General features: G+C 43.6%; 1 protein-coding gene across 1 annotated transcript; it reads right to left on the reverse strand.

Annotated features, from left to right (window-relative positions):
* Window positions 1–7407: 7407 nt before the first annotated feature.
* On the reverse strand, window positions 7408–21770 carry LOC102819461 (chromosome unknown open reading frame, human C2orf91). The gene is made up of 2 exons (XM_006839460.1): window positions 21759–21770; window positions 7408–7491 (listed from the first exon to the last, which is right to left on the reverse strand). Exons 1-2 carry the CDS (start codon window positions 21768–21770, stop codon window positions 7408–7410), a joined length of 96 nt encoding a protein of 31 aa, XP_006839523.1.
* Window positions 21771–22175: the final 405 nt, after the last annotated feature.

Here is a 22175-nt window from a genome sequence, read left to right on the forward strand (position 1 = left end):
GGTAGTGAGGTTGGCCCAGGATCGGACATTGTTTCGTTCTGCTGTACATGGGGTCTCTATGAGTCGGTTCCGACTCAATGGCACCTGACAACAACAACAAGATGGGTCTGGTAAAAAGAGATGGGGATAAGATTCTTATGATTCAATAGTGAATAATTATTATCATGACTAATTGGGACTGTCACACTGTAAAGGTAGAAGTTCTGTAACAAAAACAAGGAGTGGTTAATCTTACAGTCCAGAAACCGAGGACCCTAGAACCATCATGGTAGAAGAGCACAGGCAGAATGCGGGACCTTTTCCAGAGAAGCAGAGTAGGAGGTAGATATGGGGATATGGAAAGAGGGAGCAGCTGAGGACTCTAGATTCATGGAAAGAGAGAAATGAGAGCTGGTGGCCAGGAGACAGGCTTGCAGAATGTGCCCTTTGGTGGTGTAATTTACACTACCTGAGTGTTTAAAAAAAAAAGAGCTAAAATGTATAGAGAGAAATACTGTTAACTGATGGTATGTACTGATGATCTATAAACTTTCACTCAATTTACAATAAAAACTTTAAAAAAAAAAAAAAAAAGAAGATGGATCAACTCTCCTAAGACTCAAATTCACTATATTTTAATCTAGTCATTTACTTGAGCACCAAAAGCAACTTCACAAACACACAATAGACACTTCTGACTCAGTGGTAATTGTTAAAAAGGAAAAAAGAAAAAAACAAAAAATCATTGAGCAGTTTTAGCTGGAGGGAAGTTAAACAGGAGTGAAGTCCAGGGCTTGCATTAATCTGGTTTTCTATTGAGGGGAGCAAGGGAGGAGGGGCAGCTCCCCTGGGAAAATTAACTGCTGAGATTCTACAGCCCCACCACCACCCCAGGGTTGTATTTAGCAACTCAAACTCTACGCCATTAACAGTGTTTGGGTTCCTACCTCCTGCCCTCCCCCACCACTCCCCCACTAAGCCTGGGAGCCCTTAGAAGGTAATGAGAGTGCTGAGGGCCTGGAGTCTGGGAAGAGCCAGGAGGAGAAAACGCTCTGAGTTTCTCTCCCTGGCTCTATCCCTGCTGATAAGGACAAGAGTGGAGCTGGCTGACAAGTGATTGGAAACAGCAGTCCCCAAACGTTTTAACCCTTCCCTACCCTGCCTGTGTGGGCAGGAGTCTCTAAATTCTAGGGCCTCTTTTTTGTGGCTTCTCTTTATCCCAGGGTTTTCTGCCTCTCTCCACCAACCTTTCCATCTACCCCTTCTTTGTCCAGATGGGTCACTGAATCCTATCCTTCCACCTAGAAAGCAGTCACTACCAGCACCAACTGCTGAGAAGCAGCTCGTCCCCTCCACCCATCCACACCTTAGGTGTGCAGCTCTCTGTTCTCAGATGAATGTTGGTCCTATTCGTGTTTCAGGGTTCTGGGAGTAGATAGCACCCAGGTCCAGCCTCAGCAGCCTAGGCCCACGGTCATTAGCTGCTGCTCTGGCTGGCTGGAAAGCCCGTGGACTTTGCTTAGTCGTAAAGGCCCCCACTCCTTGCCAGTGTTTGAACTGGTCTGTTAGGGGACAGGATGTCTAGAGGTCTGTCCCCAGCAGCAGCCAGCAAGGTTGTCTGGCCTACCCACGAGGTGTTGGGGAAGGGGGTGGTGGGCATTAAAGAGAAGTAAGGCTTACTTAGCCACAGTTGTTGTTGTCATGTACCATGGAGTCAGTTCCGACTCATAGCGACCTACATAGGGTTTCCGAGGCTATGAATCTTTACGGGAGCGGAAAGCCTCATCTTTCTCCCGTGGAATAGCTGGTAGTTTTGAACTGCTAACCGTGAAATTAGCAGGCCAATTCATAACCACTACACTACCAGAGCTCCTTTAGCTACAGTAATTAAGTGTAAAAGAAGGCTTCCTAAGTATAATGGAATTTAGATAAACTGTCATTACCATGCAAAGCAGTTTTGCACCTAAACTCCCTTTACCCAAACAAGGGATTTAATGAAATCCCTAATCTCCTCTGGCCTGTTCTGACCCCTTTCCCATTACCAACCCCACCCCACCCCCAGTTCCCCCCCCCCAACACACTGCTTGGGGACTGTCTAGGAGCCACTTAAAGCTCTTAACTCGTGAATATGCAAAAACATACCAAAAATGGAACCTCAGGGGTCCTCTTTGAGGGTCTGGCCACTGTTAGTTCCCTGAAGCTCAGACTTTCCCACCTGTGGTGCTGGGTGATGATAGGAGAGTGAGGGGGGGGAGGGGGGAGGGAAGAAGGGAGGGCTGCATGCTGGTGGTGGTACTATGATGACAGAGCTGACAGTGAAGTGAGAGCCATGGGCCTGGCCGTTAACAGGAGATATAGGCAACATAGCAAACCCCCTAACCGGACTCCTACTTGTCCCCAGTGAAGAGTCTCCAATCCCACCACCCATAGACAGCCTTAATAGACTTGGGTGTTCAACCAAAGAGGCAGAAAAGAACACAGTGACCTATTTATGAGGGTACCTTAGCCCTGCTTTGGACTCCCACAGAGAATCTAAAGGTGCTCATAAGAATCCTATTCTCTGATAATGCTTGAAAGGACCATTTGGAGTTTAGGTTACCTGCTGTAGGTAAAGGAAGCTATTTTGACAATGGAAGGACGGAATTAGAGGGCTGGAGGTGGCTGGGAGAAGGGCTGGACTTGCTGAAGAGCATTCCAGAATTCTCTGACAACTACAGAATTCTCTGACAACTACAAAATGCTTTTGAAGTTCATTCCTTCATGTAGGAAAAGAAGGAAAGGATAATGTATCAAATGCCAGATGCTATGACATACGTTGGTGTTGTTGTTAAGTGCTGTGGAGTCAGTTCCAACCCATAGCGATCCTGTATAGGGTGCCCAGGGAGTGACTGGTGAGCCTGAACCGCAGACCTTGTGGTTCAAACTGACTTTGCAGTTCAGTGCATTAACTCACAGGCTCCTCTATGATATATGGTATCTCTTTAATTTGAACCTTGTAAGGTAAACAATGGGCTGAGACATAACAATTGTTAGGATGGTGCAGGATCAGGTAATGTTTCTATCTGCTGTGCATACATAGGGTCACTATGAGTCAGAGCCAAGTAGAAGGCACCTAACAACAACAAGTAATTCTTGGAGTCCCTGGGTGGTACAAAAGCTAACATACTCATCCACTAACCAAAAGGTGGGAGGCTCAAGTGCACCCAGAGGCACCTCAGAAGAAAGTCCTGGTGATCCACCTTTGAAAAATCAACCATTGAAAACTACACAGTATATTTCTACTCCTCATGTACATGAGGTTGCCATAAATCAGAAGCAACTGGATAGCAACTGGTTAAGGTAAATCTTACTCTGTCTTCCCCCCACTCCAAACCCATAGGAGGAAACTGAGGTTCATCCAGAGGAAGTGACTTACTCAGGGTCACTTGGTAGAACCAAGATTCAAACCCAAGCCCACCATTTGTACTAAACCACAAATGAGCCAGAATTATAACACTGAAATGGGGATTAACCAGTTCACTGGTTGATGTTGAGTCAATTCTGATTCATGGAAACCCCATGTGTGCCAGAGTAGAACTGCACTTAGTAGTCTTCAATGGCTAATTTTCTGGAAGTAGATTGCCAGAACTTTCTTCCATAGTGCCTCTGGACAGGGTTAAACCTCCAACTTTTGGTTAGCAGCCAAACAGCTTGCACAATTCAGGAAACAAGAATCAACCACCCTAAAATATTCAGCATAATAGACCAAATCCCATCCTGAAGCAAGTAAATCTATCCCCTCAAACAATCCATTTCCTCTGAGAATAGAAGGGTCTCAGCAGAGAAGAGTCAGCTCTCAACTCTGAGGATGGGATCGAGGAGAACTGGACTTGAGGAGTACTTCTCGGGGCTCACCCCCAACAAACAAAAGTCCCATAGAATACCTCCAAAGAAAGACACAGCCTTGTTGTGCTGGGGGAGGAGCATCCATGAACAGTAAGTCATATAATAAACCTCAAATCTCTCATTTTACACCTCATTCCTTTGTTGGGGACTAGCAGAAGAGCCACCTCTGTCTGGCAAACAATGAAACACATATCACCATGAACCCTGCATGTTCCCTCTGTTAACTGTGTGGATTTCACTTCCTGAAGAACTCATGGACCCTCTTTCAGGAAGTTGTATGCATTTCTAGAAATAAGACTGTCTAGATTTATGAAACCTCCCCTCCATGTTCCTTGAAGATCCCATACTTGTTTATATTGTAAGTTTTCTTTGCAAAAAGTAAGAGTCCATTAGAGGGTTCTAACAAACTGGACACAAGGTCGGCGATTCAAACTCGCTGCTCACTGGCCACTCCGCAGAAACCCTATACAGGGACCCTATGAATCAAACTCTGCAGCACTTAACAACAACAACAATAAATGTTAGATCCCTGGTGTGGTGTTGTAAATTAAACTCTGGACTGCTAACTTCAAGATCATCAGTTCAAGCCCACCTTCTCTCAAAAACCCTAAAGAGTTGTTATGTGTTAGGACCGACTCAATGGCACTTTAACAACAGTAAATGTTATGATTAAGGGGGATCCTGGTATGGAGCTGTAGGATAATCACTGGACAGCTAACCTCAAGGTCATTAGTTCAAACCAACAGATGATTCTCCGAAACCCTATACAGGGCTGCCATTAGTTGGAACTGACTTGATGGAGCTTAACAGCAATAACAAGGGAATGAAGCTTGGGGTGTTTGAAGCAGCACCATACCCCACCCCTGCAGGACCTCCTAAGTCCATGATTCTCTACACCTGAGCTGACCTGCCTGCCCCTGTGGCAGTCACCCCACTGGGAAGCCAGGTGTTTCCAAAGGTCACCCACCCTGAGTAAGGTGCTGCTGTTTTAACCTCAGAAAGAAAGCTAGGGACCAAGGAAGTCTCTGTGGCTCCAGGAGTGATGTGGGTGGGTTAAGAAAGCAGGATTTTAGACACAATCTGCTACAGGGTCCTTTGTCTCTCTTATAGCAAAGACAAGGGAGAAGAATTTTAAAAGGCTTGTCTAGGTCTCTGAAACTTCTCTAGAAGCAGATGGCATGTCAACAGGTTCCAGAGGCCCCAGACCTCAGAGCCTTATTGGAATGCAATTACCCTAAGTGCTGGCTGTTAGGATGAAAAGGCAGGAATGCAATTATGAAAGGGGCAGGCGGGAAGCTTTCATTGATTAACTTGTCCTGTCTAATTCCATTCCCCACTGGGGTGACTTTTGGGGCCTCCCAGCCAAAGTTGCCCTGTGTCTTTGCATAATGAGAAGTAAAAGCAATCACTGCAAAACATGGATGTCTAAATGGGGATTCATGTGCTTCGGTGGTCTGTGGACCCCTGAGATTGCCTGCAAAATGCACTTGTGCAACATGCAAAATGTGTGTTTTTGAGGAAGAGTCTCTTATCACATGCTTAAAGGAGTCTGCAGTCCCCAAAGGGTTAAGAATCATGGGTGGTAGGGGGCAGCTGGAGGGAGTGAAAGATCAGCAGACTAGTTCAAAGATGCCTCCATGAAATGTCCCTTCAGTTTTCAGCTCCAAATGGCCATGATCCATGTGGGTTCCATTCTGGCTCCACCACATACTAACATGTTGCTAGCTTCTCTGAGCCTGCTTCATCAGTAAAACCACTTACCACTGAGTCCATTTCAATTCCTGGTGACCCCCTCTGAGGATAAAATACATCATGGGGTGGTCAGTGAGAGAATTAAGAAACAAAGGATGTAAAAGGGGCCATCTAGCCTTGTTGTTGAGTGCCATGGAGTTGGTTCCAACTCATAGGGACTGAAGAGCAGCTGGTTGAATTTGAACCACCAACCTTGCGGATCAAACCAATGTCGGGATCAAGTGTTTATCCTACAGTGCCACAATATTTGGGAGTCATTGGAGTATGATTATTAAAACTCTAAAAATAAAATGAAACGTACACATGTACTCTCCTGTACATGTGAATAGTCTTTTTTGGCCCCAGATTCATAGTATGGCTGGTCCAGATCCCATGAGAAACACCAGGCAACATTCTCCTTCATAACTGAGCTGGGTCATGGGAACAAGAGTCTATAGACCCTACTTCTTTATCCCTGTCCCCAGTACATATTTCTCTCTGGGGAAGCACCAGAATTTGGCCCAGCATGGACTGGTGGGAGGCAAGAACTTTTGGAAGTGGGGGACATCAGTGTGAAGGGGTATGGTTAGCAGTGGACATCAGCGTTAACCTATCCCATCAGGGAAGTTTCTGAGAATTTCAGTCACAGAAATCTTTCTGCCTGTTGGGATATTATAGTCACATACTCATCTGAGATGTGTATCGTAGAGGAGGATCCCCTGGTGGTACTGTAGGCTAAGCACTAGACTGCTAACTGCAAGATTGGCAGTTCAAAACCAACACAGGAGAAAAACAAGATTTCCTGCTCAGCTAAAGATTCACAGCTTCAGAAACCCTATACAGGGTCACTATGAGTTGGGATCAACCTGCTAGAAGAAGGCTTTTTGGTTCAAAGGAGTCCTGGTGGTACAGAGGCTATGAGCTCAGCTGCTAGCTAAAATGTCAGTGGTTCAAATCCACTACCAGTCCATGGGAGAAAGATGTGGCAGTCTGCTTCCATAAAGATTTATTTATCACCTTGGAAACCCTATGGGGCAATGTTACTCTGTTTCATATAGGTTCACTATGACCCAGAATTCGACTGAATGGCATTTTTTGTGTGAGTTTTTTGTTTTTGTTTTTTTAGTTAGCAGACCCTAGAGAAACCTTGTAAAGTACAAACAGTTAAGCATTTGGCTACTAACAGAAAAGTTACATGTTCAAATCTACCCAGAAACACCATGGGGGGAAAGTCTGGCAATCTACTTACTGGAAAGAAAAAAAAAAATAGCCATTAAAAATCTTATGGAGCATAGTTCTGCTCTGACACACATGAACTGGAGTCAACCAGAAAGCACACGAAACTGGAGCAGGTCCTTGAAGGGAACGAATCCAAGGATCAACATCTGCAGGGTGTCTAGTGTGGAACTAAGAAAGCAAAACAGAAATCTCTTTTCTTCCTTCTTCCTCCCACACCCTTCTCTCCTCCCATATCCTCAGAGCTCTCCTCCTGACCCTGAAGCTGCCTCAGGCACTCTCCACCTCAGCCCCAACTGCTCCAGCCTCCTTCTGCCCATCCCTGCAGTTCCAGGCCTCTGCTGCTAAGCCAACACCTCTACTGCCTCTGGAGTCCGAAGCAGGTGCAATCCCAACTCCAACAGGGATTTCTAGAGGTGACAGTCATAGGAAGATTTTTCTTGGTTCCTAAGAGATGATCCAAAGAGCAGCCAGGAGAAGTTGGTTCCGGGCTGTACCTTTGTTTATTCATCAATCATTAATTTCATCATCAATCATTCATCTATCCATCCATCAATCATTCATCTGCTTATTTATTCATTGTTTGTTTGTGTCTATTGCTTTGGTTGCTGCAGATGTTGGACTTCTCCTGCTTTGATCTGCCCCTTGTTTCTGGGGCAGCTGCACAACAGAAGGTTTCTAACTTACCTTATAGGGTACCTAGAGGACAGGGTGCCTCTCTTAGAGGTGTCTGAGACACCCAAAGGAACAGTGCAGAGTTGTTCCTTGCTTGGAAGACCTGTTACATTGCAGGCTCTGGCCCTTGGTCCAAAGGTCAGTGGGAGGGGCAGTCTCCTGGGGCATGTGTGTGGTGGGGGTGGGGTGGATAGCTCTGACTTGCCTCACAGCAAGTTCAAGCTGTTTGAAACCACTCTTCTAGGTCTTCTGAGAGAAATCAGGAGGCTATGGGAGACTGTAAGTCTCCAGGTCTGGCTATAAAGCCTGGAATGAAAGGAGCTCTGGTAGTGTAGTGGTTATGAATTGGGCTGCGAGCCACAAGGTCAGCAGTTCGAAACTACCAGCTGTTCCGCAGGAGAAAGATGAAGCTTTCTGCTCCCTTAAAGATTTACAGCCTTGGAAACCCTGTACAGGGTCGCTATGAGTCGGAACCAACTCCATGGCACATAACAACAACAACTTCTAGGTCTTCTGAGAGAAATCGGGAGGCTATGGGAGACTGCAAGTCTCCAGGTCTGGCTATGAAGCCTGGAATGACTATTTCAGGGATGTGGTGTGGGGGAATCTGGGCTGGAGTGTTAGAGGTCTAAGCAGCTCTCCCAGATTCCACCCATCCCTAAGCCCAAAGCAAACCCACTGTCACAGATTTGATTCTGACTCATGGGAACCTCATGTCTTATAGAGGAGAACTGTTCCTTAGGGTTTCCTTGCTTGCACTCTTTAAGGAAAACCCCACCAGTGTGGGAGAAAGATGAAGCTATCTGTTCTTGTAAGCTTCACAGTTTCAGAAACCCTAGGGAGAAGTTCTACTATGCCCTACAGAGTTCGTATGAGTCATTAATCTTCACCGGAGTAGATTGCCAGACCTTTCTTCCATGATGATGTTAATTGTAGTTAACAGTTGAGCACAAACTGTGTCATCTGGTAATCCACCCAACTATCCCACCTCAGTTTCTCAGACAACAGCCAAAGTGATTGTCTGATGTAAATCAGGTCATGGTTGGCCTTTTCTCAAAACCCTGTCCATTGACTCAGAGCAGAAGCCAATGCCCCACATGATTTGGCCCCTTTATTTCCTATCTACTCTCCCTTTTCAGGCTCCACTTGCCTCATTGTTCCTCAGACCCATCACCCACACTCCTTCCTGAGGACTTTTGCTACTTCTTTCCTCTTCCTGGGACAATTTTGACCCCACCATCACAAAGTATCATTGTCTTTCAGTTCTGGAGGTGAAATGATATCCAAATCATCATGTTGGTCAGGTCATGGTCCCACTACAGCCTCTAGGGAAAAATCCTTTCTTATCTCTCTGGGCTTCTGGGAGCTCCAAGCATTCCTTGCCTTATAGAGTCATCTTTGCCTGTCTTCCTGTGTGTGTCTCTCTGTGTCTCTTCTTTTTATGAGGATGTCTCTAAGACTGATGACACTTAACAACAAGATTGAATAGATGTATGGTGTGGCTCTATAGGATAAACACTGGACTGTAAGGTTAGCGGTTCAAACCCACCAGCTGCATCTTGGAAACCCTAAACAGAGTTTCTTCTACGAGCCGGAACCAACTTGATGGCACACCACCACCACCATCACCAGCACTGGTGTTAATGAATAACATTTTCAAAGACCCTATTTCCAAACCAGGTCTGTCACAGGTACAAGCAATTAAGACTTCAACAATGCAATCAGTAACTGAATTTTCTCACCTCCTTGCCCAGTTGATCTACCTTCTGAGTGAGATCTACCCTGGTTGATCATATTTAAAATTGCAAACTACGCACACACATGTAAGCATACAAGCACACAAGCACACATGCACTCTCTACTTTCAAGCCCTCTTACTCCTTAGCACTCTGTAGAATTTACTTATGACTTTTATTTATTATTTATTGTCTGATTGACTCCTCAGACATGTGTTCTACAAGGGCAAGGACCTGTGTTATCTGTTTTCTTCCATGATGGGTTCCAAGAGAACAACAGAGCTTGGTGCTAACAGGAGCTGTACATTTGTTGGATGAAAGATTGATTACATGGCTGGGCTGTGGGAAGCTCTGAGGGTGCACCTTGCGAAGTCTTAAGCTGTGGGGTTTGGGGCTTCCTGGGGCAGAATGTAGGAGGCTCACGGTGATCTCTATCCCCTATGTTGAGCCAGCAAACTCACCCACTGCCAGCCTTCTCTAGAAAGGAAGGTAAGCAGCAGAGTCGGTGAGGATCGCGCTAACTCGAGATGCCAGCTCCACGCCGCTCTGGGGCTGGCCAGCGCTCTGGATGTCATTAGCTGATTTGTTCTGCTCTGCAGAATGTACTTTTCATATTTAGGCAGAAAAAACAGCTTTCGATCCTTATACCCTTTCTTCTGTGAGCTGTAGCACATGGCCTGCTTATTATAAATTAATCCTCTAAAGAGCATGTTCATTATTCTAATTTAATTGTGCTTCGTTTCAGAAAATAACTAAACCCAGCGCGGAATAAACTCCAACACTGATCGGTTTTCAAGAAGTTAAACCTAAGACAAAATACTGCTAGAGGGCAGCAGCAATTTGGAATCATTAAAGGGAACCCATGTAAATAATAAAAACAAAACTAAAATGCAGAATTAAATTAAGGAATAGGAAATTAAATTTGTGAATCTAATCTGAAATTGAGGCCTCATATACACAGGCTTACCCTAGCTTGGCTCTTTGCTCAGGAGGGCTCTGGTGGGGGTTCTGCAAGGTTCCCAAGTCAAGGGAAGTGGTAGGCGGGAAGGAAGTGCCAGGCTTCTCCTTCTGGTGACAGTGTGTGTCCTGGAAGAGGGATTGGGGCCGTAGGGGAAGGAAGGGGCTCCTCTCTCGTGGGGTCCCCCTAATGGAGATGAAAGCCATATTGTCACAGCCACATCTGGAGGACTCGTGCTGAGCCCTGGCAGCTCGTGAAGGAGAAGTGCCTACAGTCAGGAACCCGCTCTACTCACTCCACACTATGATCTATGCACAGGAAGTGAGGCAGATGAGTGCAGAGTGGCAACGAGCATTCAGCCCTTCTGGTTCTGCTTCACCTTCCCCTATTGGCCCAGGCACCCTCTCACAGGTGACCTCTCTCAGAGCCTGGGGCTTGTCTCCTGCCCTGGGCAGTGATCCTAAGCAGCAGATCCTGGCCTCTGCTCACTATCATGGGAACCCGGTTCCGGATGGAGGAGACCCAGACCCCAGCAACAGGACAGTCAAGTGAGCAGGGCAGGCCTACTTTAGGTCTGAGTAGGGAAGAAGAGAAGGGTGTGAGTCAGAACACGGCAGACCAGACTTTTACAGTGTCTGAGAGGAAGGGGTGCCAGTGACACAGCTAGGAGTGTGGCTCAGGGTTCATTAAGCATTTTCTCAGGATTTCTTAGATCGTGTCCTTGGGGTGTTTGTTCTATTTCTCTACATATCCCCACTCCCATCTGCTCTCTTCCTTTCCTTTCTACCTCTTCAAAGTGAGAAGAGCCAGACTTCAGAGTCAGACAGACTGCTTTAGAGAAACAGTTCTTTCTCTTCCTTGGTAGTGGGACTATTTCATCTTTTTTAACCTCAGTTTCCTTTTATGTAATATTAACAACACCTCCCTCATGGGTTTGTTACGGGGAGTAATTGAAATAAAGCACATGGTGCAGACCAAGCACACACACACACACACACACACTCGCATGCACACACATACACACGTTCCCAAAGGCTTCAGTCTCTGTTGAAAGCCCGAGGCTGTATCTCTACAGCACCACAACTCATTGGGAAAAAAAAAAAAAAAATCGATCAACTGCTCGCTTTGATTCACAAAGGCAAACATTCAAACAGATGGCCATACCCTAGTATCTGAGTGAAGTTTTCCATTTCCATCTTCATTTTGAATTCTATACAGACAAATTAGTCACTTCAGATCCTTCTTTAAATAAGCAAACATGCAAAAAAAAAAAAAAAGACATAGTCACTTTTTTCTTGTTTAATTTCTATCTTGAAGTCCTGAAACTTTGAGCATCATTTAGGCAACAGTGTTGCTGACTGGTCAGTGAATTGAACAGGGATTATATCTGAAAGTATTAAACATTTGTTAACCAGGGCATAGAGTCCTGGTGTGTGTTAATGCGCCAGACTGCAAAGCCGTTTGAACTGCAAAGTTAGTGGTTCAAGCTCACCAGCTGCTCCTTGGAAATCCTATACAGGGTCACTATGGCTCGGAATCGACTTGACGGTGCTTCACAACAACAAACAACCAGGGCACAGAGGGTTAAGAGTGCGCTTGAATTTCCTGGCTACTTGTCCTCCTCTCACTCTACAAACTGACCCTTGAGAGTCTGCTGGATCTCTTGCTCATGCTACCATTTGTTGAAGCACCATGATCCACAGCTAATTTCAACTTTTCCAAAACAAACCCAGAAAACCCAGGTAGCTCTATGGCATGGCTCTAATACTAGCTGATGATTCACCGTCAGCATCAGTGGACTGAAGGTAAAAGAACCAAACCCTGGCCCAAGGTTATTGGGAAGAAGGAGATGTTAATCTGAAGGTAAGGACAGGGACAGGAAAGTTCTCAACGTAGGCCTGTAACTAGCTCCAGGCACCAGACCAAAACCCCCATCCACTCATAAAATCTCATTGCCATCAAGTAGATCCCAACTAATGGCAACCCTGTGTTGCAGAGGAGAAGTGATCCACAGGGTTTTCCTGGCTGTGATCTTTGTGGATGCAGATTGCCAGGTCTTCTGCCAGAGCACCAACAGATGGGTTCAAACCACCAAACTTCGGGTTTACAGCCACTTGCAAACCTCTTGTGCCACCCAGGGACCTTTTAGATCCACAGGCAAATAATGCAAAATGACCCCTTGACCCTTGAGAGTTAAATTTTAAAAAGGCACTCAAAGCTCTTAGACATACAAAACATGCTATCTAAGGAAACTCTAAAAGGTGTACCTAAAGGAGGTCAATTCCTAGGAAACTGAAGGACCTAGGTCAATTACAAAGTTTCTATAGTTTTGATCCTGAATGAAAACTTGCTTTCAGAAGAAGGGATTGTGTGCTTCCTAGGGCATCTGTGGGGGGGCAGCTTTACTTTTAGAGAATGAAAGTTCAAACCATATCTGCCAAGACAGGAGTTTCCAAGGTGACTGTACTTAAGGATCAAACTGGTTTCTCCTAGCCAATCAACTTACTTTCCACATAAGGTCCAAATAGCTGGGGGCCATAGGACCCACCCCCCCACTCATAAAATCCATTCACCCATGGATCCCTTTCTCCATTGGATAATATTACTATTATAGATTTTAATAGTAGCTATAATCAACATTCAATTAGTACTTACTTCCTGCCAAACTTCCTTCTACATGTGTTATAAAAATTAGCTCATTTAATATAATAATCGAGTGTAGTAGGTCTTATTATTCCCATTCTATAGATGAGGAAACTGAGATGTAATCAAGTAACTTGCCCATTATAATAACAAAACATAGTAGCACCAGTATTTGAATAGAAACAATGCTGGAACCTCCTAACTACTACACTGCTCTTCTTCCCTCTGTTGGTCACCAACTCCCCCAGTCGGCAAATCTGTAACCAGCAAAGCATAACCAGTCAAAAACCAACTGCCATTGAGTTGATTGGAATTCATGGGTTTTTCAGTGGCCGATTTTTCAGAACCAGATAGCCAGGTTTTTCTTCCAGTTAGCAACTGAGCATTTTAACCATTCTATGCATTTTATGTTGTTTTTAAACAACATAAAAGACAACTATACACCTGGACCTCACCAGATGTCATACACAGAAATCAAATTGACTACTGTGGAAAGAGACAGTGGAAAAACTCCATATCATTAGCCAAAACAAGACCAGGGGCAGACAGTGGAACAGACCATCAATTGCTCATATGCAAATTCAAACAGAAGCTGAAGAAAATGAAAATAAGTCCATGAGAGCCAAAATATGACCCTGAATATATATATATATCCCACCTGAATTTAGAGATCATCGGAAAAATAGATTTGATGCATTAGTCACTGAAAAACAAAGACCAGAAGAGTTGTGGAATGACATCAAGAACTTTATGCGGGAAGAAAGCAAAAGGTCATTGAGAATATGAGAGAGAAAGAAAACACCAATATGGATGTCAGAAATGACTCTGAAACTAGAGATGCTGAAGCAAATGGAAGAAGTGAAGAGGTTCAAGAGCTGAACAAATATTTCAAAGTTCAGCTCGACAAAAATTTCAAAGTTCAGCTCGAGAAAACAAAGTAAAATATTATAACAAAATGTGCAAAGACCTGGAGTTAGAAAACCAAAAAGGAAGAACACACTCAGCATTTCTCAAGCTGGGGTAACTAAAGAAAAAAAAATTAAGCCTTGACTTCTGGTATTGAAGGACTCTCTGGGAAAATTATTGAATGATGTAGGAAGCATCAAAAGAAGATGGAAAGATTACACAGTCACTGTATCAAAAAGAAATGTAAAACCATTTCAAGAGGTAGCATATGATCAAGAGCCAAACAGAATTCCAAGGTACATTGAAGGTATTGGCAAAGAATAAGGTACCTGGAATTGATGGAATACAAATTGAAATCTTTCAACAAAATGATGCATCACTGGAGATACTCACTTATCCACACCAAGAAATTTGGAGGACAACTACCTGGCCAACTGGCTGGAAGAGATCTGTATATGTGTCCACTCCATAGAGAGGAGGCCCAACAGAATGTGGAAATCACCAGACAATATCATTGATACCCATGTGAGTAAAGTTTTAATAAAGGTAATACAAAAATAGCTGCAAACATACATTTACAGAGAACTTCCAGAGGTTCAAACTGGGTTCAGAAGAGGAAATAGAATGAGGGATATCATTGCTGATCCGATGGGTCTTGGCTGGAAGCAGAGAATATCAGAAAGATGTTTACCTGTGCTTTATTGACTATGCAAAGGCTTTCCATTGTGTGGATCATGACACGCTATGGACAACATTGCCAAGTATGAATATTCCAGATAACTTAATTGTGCTCACGAGGAACTTGTTTATAGACCAAGAGGCAGTTGTTCGAACAGAACAAGAGAATAGTGAACGGTTTAAAATTTGGAAAGGTGTGTGCCAGGGTTGTATTCTTTCACCATTCTTATTCAATCTGTATGCTGAACAAATAATCAGAGAAGCTGGATTATATGAACAAAAATGTAGCATCAGGATTGGAAGAAGACGCATTAACAACCTATGATAATACAACCTTGCTTGCTGAAAGTGAAGCGGACTTAAAACACTTACTGATGAAGATCAAAGGCAACAGCTTTGGTGTGGGTTGCATCTCACTATAAAGAAAACAAAAATCCTCAGCACTGGACCAATAAACAGTATCCACATAAATGAAGAAAAGATTGAAATTGTCAAAGACTTCATTTTGCTCAGATCAACCATCAACACTCAAGAAATCAAACGACATATTGCATTAGGCAAATCTGCTGCATAAAGATCTTTTTAAAGTGTTGATGAGCAAAGATGTCAGTTTAAGGACTAAAGTGCACCTGACCCAAGCCATATCATTTTCAACAGCTTCATATGCACTTGAAAGTTGGATAGTGATAAGGAAGGGCATAGAAGAATTGCTGCAGTTGGGTTTTGGTGTTGGAGGAGAATACTGAAAGTGCCATGGGCTGCCTACATAACAAACAGATCTGTGCTGGAAAAGTGCACCCGGAGTGCTCCTTGGAAGTCAGAGTGGCCAAATGCCGTCTTTCATACTTCAGAGATATTGTCAGGAGGGATCAGTCACTGGAGAAGAATATCATGTTTGGTAAAGTGAAAGGTCAAAGAAAAGAGGAAAACCCCCAATGAGATGTGTTGTCACAGTGGTGACAGTGATGGACTGGACTCAGGCATAGCAATGATTTTGAGGTTGGCTCAGGACCAGGCAGCGTTTTGTTCTATTGTGCATAGATAGCATCGCTATGAGTCAGTAACAACACAATGGCACATAACAACCATAACAACAATTCATATCCATTGCCATCAAGTGGATTCTAACTCATAGCAATGCTGTGGAGAAGAGTAAGACTTTCCCATAGGGTTCCCAAGGTTGTAAATCTTTATAGGAGCAGACAGTCCCATCTTTCTCCCACAGAGCAGCTGGTGGGTTCAAACCACCAACCTTTTGGTTAGCACCAGAGAACTTAACCACTACACCACCAAATCCCCCTTAATCTATTCATGTTTTATTGTTGTTGAGTGCTGTCAAGTTGGTTCCATCTCAGAGCAACCCGTATAGGGTTTCTGGGAAGAAAAAGAAAACACCCATTGTCAGAGCAGAAAGACAGAGAGACCTGGGATGCTGCCTTCTCTTTATCATTCTCATATTAGATGTGGAAGGTGAGAGAAGACAAAACTCACAAAGGGAAAGTGTTTGGGTTTTCTGGGGAAAATACTGAAGAGGCTTTGCAAGAGCAAACACTGAAATTACAGCATTGAGGACAAACTGTTGGGGAAGGTTTCTAATAACAAATTTAAGAATTATATGAGTTTAATTTTTTTCAGACTATTATTAAGGCTAAATTCATTCAGCAAATAACATTTGCATGTTTAAGCTTCACTATTTTATTAGCATGACAACCTGATGAGGAAAGGAGAATCTATAATTAAAAATATATGTGGAGGCTGTTGAAAAAAGTTAAGAAAAGATTTTCTTGCTAAATGAAACATTCTCTGATGGTAAGAGGAAGGCAGGGAGGGAATCGTTCATGGGCTAGAGAGTGGTTGGCAGAGGGAAGATGAAGGTAACAGGAGACACAGGGAGGAGTGAAGAGTTCAAGTGATGGAGGTAAATCCTGTTAACTGATGGTTCATAGAGAAGACTGAAATCATTGTAATGAAGCAAAATAAAGGATTTATTATTGAATGTAAAACTGATATCTTCTCTGTAAACCTTAAATCAATTCACAATAAAAAGTTATATATATATAGTTGTATTTTCAAAATGCCTTCACTTTCCTTTTCTCCCCTGACCCTTATGGAACAGAATGTCCTAGTTCCTTGGTCATCCTTGCCTTCTGGAAAATGTTGTGGCTTTGCTCTGTGGGATTATGGTTCTATAAACAAGACCATGCTCTATTCTGTTTTGTGTGTCAGCTTCTCACAACCTGTGAGGGCAATGCAGACTTGGCATACAGTAGAATGTTCCTGGAGGAAGCTGCTTTGTCAGTTGCAGGTCCTCATTTAAATTCCAGATCCTGGTTTTTAAGACTCACGTCTGCAGTGGACATATGTACCACAATAGATGAAAATAGAAATGGTTTTACATTGTATCTGTATTATTAGAATTGACCCACCGTCGAAACAACCAAGAAAGAGTGAAAAATTAAAGGCGATTTGATATTAGCCTCCTATTCATATTAGAAAAAGTAACTGCCCTTGTGGTTTTCCTCACAGAGGTGTCTTTATTCATTTGACATGCCTTTAATAACTAATTCTAGTTGTCTGGTTGCCAAGAAAGATTTCCTACGGGCAGACTTGAAAGTGACTCGGAACTCTTTGCATGCCCGGCTTCAAATGATCCCAGAACAGCAAACATTCAGCTTCCCTCCAGACTTCTGAAGTGTGGGAATAACATGAAAGAATGAACAAGAATCATTCTGCAGATTGCATATGCTGTGAGCAGAGCTGTCTGGCTGAGGCTGGGGCTGTGTCTGCATGGACTAGGCATAGTGAGATTTGGAAATAATCTCATGAATTTGATCCATGAAGTCAGCCAAACCAAATGATTTCTTTCAAGAAAATAAACCTGCGTTGGGGCGAGAGTGATCCAGGTCAGTCATAATCACATTGAGTTTTCTTCTGTCTGTGTAGAACTGGATGGGCAGAGGGAATCAGCAGAAACCACAGGTGTGCTCATAGGGCAACCAACTAAAGAGCACACACTATGAACGTGTACAGACATGTACTACCAAATAGTCAATTCTGCTGCTCTCTTGTCGTTTCTGACTCATGACAATCCATATGCTGTAGAATAGATGTGTGCTTCACAGGGCTTTCAAGACTGCCCCCTTTTGGAAACAGATTGACAGGTCTTTCTTCCAAGATACCTCTGGATGGACTCAAACCTCCAAACTTTTGGAAGTAGTGGGGCACTACGCCATTTGTGCAACCCAGGGACTCCTACAGTGGTTATTTATTCATCTCCATGTACTAGGCTAAGTAGTCAACATACATAAGCTCACTTTATGTTGTTAAGTGCCATGGAGTCAGTTCTGACTCATAGTAACCTTGTGTAGGGTTTCTGAGGCTGTAAATCTTTACAGGAGCAGAAAGCCTTATCTTTCTCCTGCAGAACAGCTGGTAGTTTTGAACTACTGACCTTAAGGTTAATAACCTGACTAGTAACCATTATGCTACCAGAGTTCCTTATCTATTGTATTAAGCCACTAAAACTTGTTAGTTCCAGCCATACACCTAAACTGATTAATACAGCTTTTAAGGTGTTAGCAAAATCATGGACTCTTAACCTGTTCCTTGTCTGTAATTACACTAAATGTGATCAACCTATTCCTAAGGGATCTTCTTGTAGGAGCTCTGGTAGCGTAGTGGTTACAAGTCAGACTGCCAACCTCAAGGTCAGCAGTGTGAAACTACCAGTGGTTCCACGGGAGAACGATGAGGTGTTCTGCTCCCGTAAAGATTTACAGCCTCGGAAACTCTGTGAAGGATCACTATGAGTCGGAACTGACTCTACAGTACTTAATAACGTCAACATTCTTGTAGTTGTAGTTGGATGCCGTTGAGTTGATTCTGACTCTTAGCCGCCCCCTGTGTTAAAGAGCAGAACTACCCCATAGGGTTTTCTTCACATGATCCTTAAGGAAATCACTAGGTCTTTTTCCTGAAGAAGTCCTTTGTGGGTTGTTTGAATCACCAACCTTTTGGTTAGCAAACAAGCACTTAATCATCATACCTTCTAGAGTATGTTAGGATGCCCTACTTTTTTTTTTTTTTTTAAGGCTCATCCTTCTTCCTGCTCTAGGTCTTTCTTCCACATGAAAAGAACAAAAAACATAGCCTTCAAGTCTACTTCAACTCATGGTAACTCCATGTGATACAGAGTAGAACTGCCTCCAGATGGTTTGCTAGGTTGGATTATTTAAGAAAGAAGATTGCCAGTCCTTTTGTCCAAGAGTCTCTGGATGAGTTCCAATGGCCAACTTTTAGGTTAAGAGTCAATAGCAAACCAATTGTGATACAGATGAAGGGAATGGTTATTTCCTAGCGTTCCAATTTCCTTCCTAAACAGACACAATCCATTTTTTTTTAAATGTTTTATTGTGAATTATGTGATCATTTACATGGGAGAACATTGGTTTTACATTCATTCTATCCCATATCGTCTCATTGCCATGGTTACAATCTACTCCTCCTAGCTCTTGGTTACTGTACTTCCTTGGTGGGGCTCTGGACCTCTGAGTTGTCTGCTTCCACCCCTCCCATAGACACATATCTAATCAGTGACCAGTGTTTCTTCTATGGGCTTCCTCCATCTCCTCAGCCTCTGCTCTCTTTCTGACCTCATCATACTCACCTGGTTTAATCATAACACCCTCTAAGCTTGTCTTTTCCCCTCCTGCCCATCACCCACTGCCTCCAAAAGGAACTTTTCAAAACAGATCTGCCTCCAGCATGCTCTGCCTAAAATTTAGTTTCTGTGAAAAGTCTATCAACATTAAAAACTCAAATACCCTTTGACCAAACAAGTCCACATGTATTACGAGTTTACAGATACATCACAAAATGACTTCCACACCAGGATATTCACTGCACTGTTCAAAGTAGCAAAAGACTGGAAATACCAATTGTACATCAGTAGTTGCTGTTGTTAAGTGCCGTCGAGTTGATTCCAACTCATAGTGACCCTGTCTAGGGCTTTTGAGGAGTGGTTGGTGGGTTTGTGGCTAGCAGTCCAGTGTTTATCCTACAGCACCACATGAGGACTCCATATATCAGTAGCCTTACTAAATAAGCTATGGAATTCAATGTATTCCATCTAAAAATCTTCAAGATCTATTATTAATAGATTGAGCTAGATGCAAAACAGCATAACATGCAAATATTTTTGTTTAAAAAGTGCTGGAGATATATATCCACACTATCTTTGCAGAGATATGGAATTTTCCTGAAAGACTACATAAGAAAATAAAAATGCTGCCTCCTTCTGAAAAGGGAGTTGAGTGACTGGGGACCAAGGGTGAGACAGAGACTGATTTTTTACTGAAAATATGTTTGCATTGTTTGAAGACTATATTTTATGCATGTATCACTTTAAATTTTTAAATTAAAACCTGACTTCCTAGTGATTTCTGATGAAGTTTAATTCCCTTACTGTGAAAGGCTGTGTGCTATCAAGTCGATTCTGACTCCTGTCAGCCCTGTAAGACACAGAACAGCCCCACAGAGTTTCCTAGGCTGTAACCTTCAGTGGAGTAGATCACCAGGTCTTTTGTCTCACAGAGCACCTGGTGGGTTAAAACCACTGGCATTTAGGTGAGCAGCTCGTCTTAACCACTGTGCCACCAGCGCTCCTTAATGTGAACCGTAAGTCCTTCCAAGTTCTAGCTTGTCTTTTTTGCTTGCTCTTTCTCTCCATCTCACCGTTCACTAAAGTTCCTTGTCCTCTCCTAGCCCTGGGCTTTTGTTTAGTTCTCTCCCTCCCCTTGAAAGTCCAGTCCCTGCTCAGTGGACACTAATTTTATGTGTTATCTACTCTGTTGTCTATTACTTTATTGTTGTTGCTTTTGTGAAGTGCCATCAGGTCAGTTCTGACTCAAGAAACCCCGTATAGGGTTTCCAAAGATGGGCTGGTGAGTTTGAACCACTGACCTTGTAGTTCAAACTAACCTTGTGGTCAAATGTATAGCTACAGCGCCATACCAGGCAGTGGCCTGAAGGTGTCTTTTTTTCCTACAAGATAGTATGCTGTCTTACACAGAGAAAGTATTCAAAATATGTCTATGCCTTTACCCTAATTTACAATTCTACATGTGTCCACAACAACTTCTGGGTGAGAAAGGGCCCAGGGGTGGACCCAGAAGATCAGAGGCAAGATCTGAAATCTGCCTCATCAGGTTGGGGGCTAGATGAGGTTGAGTACTACAACTCAGCCCAGGACATTCTGCGTGAGAGACCTCCTTCCTTCCTTTGGTTCATTGCCAAGGCCAGCCCACCCACCCCCACCCCCTTCCCACTAGTCAGTGATGCTGCATGCTTCCTGGACAACGGCTGACTACATGGTGCTTTCTCAAGAGAGAGACATCTACTGCTCTGGACCACAGTCTAGGGTTTAAACTCAGTTGTCATAATTATTTGAAGCCTATTAAGTTTATTTATGTTCCAAAGCAGGTCCACTAGAGAAGGACCATCATAGTCGTAAATATCAGGGCGGCTGTTCTCCAGACACAGCTGGCCCTCCAGGCCCCTCCCCATCTCAGCTCAGCAGGCCCTGTCTGAGGGGAGTTGGTCCTGCACATAGATAGACAGGGGCAATGCTCTCTGATTCAATACAGCACCCACTCCCTGTCTGACCAATTCTGCCAGCCTGGCCAGCGCAACACACACTAGGGGTGGTGAAGGTGTGTTTAAGCAAGACTCAGAAATCTGTGGGAGTGACAGTGACTTCTGGTTGAAGAGCCCATGGGTCCAGGTTTCTCCTCAAAGAATCCTAGGTACCTGATGATGAGCATAGAACACAGGGCAGATCTGGAACTCTTTGTAATCCCATTTTGAAATTTTTCAGGGCGCCAAAGACTGATTGCATGGCTGCTGAGGATGTGCTTGGAATTCTTGTCTGGGTAAGAATTTCATCACTTTGCCTCCCAAGATTGGAGAAGTCCACTTAGTCCTTAGAGCACTGTTTTCCAAAGTGTATCCCACTGTACATTGGTCTCGTAAGATTCTCCATGAAAAAAACAAAGTTTAAAAAACAATGAACACTAAACCCTTCTCTTGCGGGAGATTAAGAATGCACGTTTTTAATCCTACAGTAAAGAACTTTATTTAACCTAGTGTGTTCTAAATAGATTGGACAACAGAATCCTTTTTCAGCCCAGATGCCTTACTAGGAGCAGTACATGGAGCGCATTCTGGAATAAACTGCCTCCAGAAATGTGTGCCCCTCTTCAGTCTAGAAGAAGGAGTACTTCTCTAACTTCCCCCTCCCTGCATTCTAGTTCTCACATCTTGATCTGACTCACCCAGCTGCCCATGGCCAGGTGGACTCTCTCTTTTTACTGGCTCTTTCCTTCTCTGACCCATCCTAGAATGCTGTCAGAAAGAAAAGTAAGAATCAGTTTCAGCGTCAGACACCTGAACCATTCCCCCACCTACCTGTAGTTTGGCTTTCAGTGTGCAACTACTGGCTGATTTAATATTTATTTATCATTGTTTTAAAGACTGGGATTGATAATTTTTTACTCCAAGTTTGCCTCCTCCAAACTTTACCTGGTCAGGAAAACTTTACCTGGTCTGGTCAGAGTAGCGTACTGTGTTGGTTTAAGACAGTGGTTGTCAAAGTATGGTCCCCAGATCAGCAATAGCATTATAATAGCATGTTAGAAATGGAAATTATCTGACCTACTGAATTAGAAGCTCTCAGCATGGGAGACAGCAAT

The sequence above is a fragment of the Chrysochloris asiatica genome, unplaced genomic scaffold (assembly GCF_000296735.1).
Source record: "Chrysochloris asiatica unplaced genomic scaffold, ChrAsi1.0 scaffold00024, whole genome shotgun sequence".
Lineage (NCBI taxonomy): Eukaryota > Metazoa > Chordata > Mammalia > Afrosoricida > Chrysochloridae > Chrysochloris > Chrysochloris asiatica.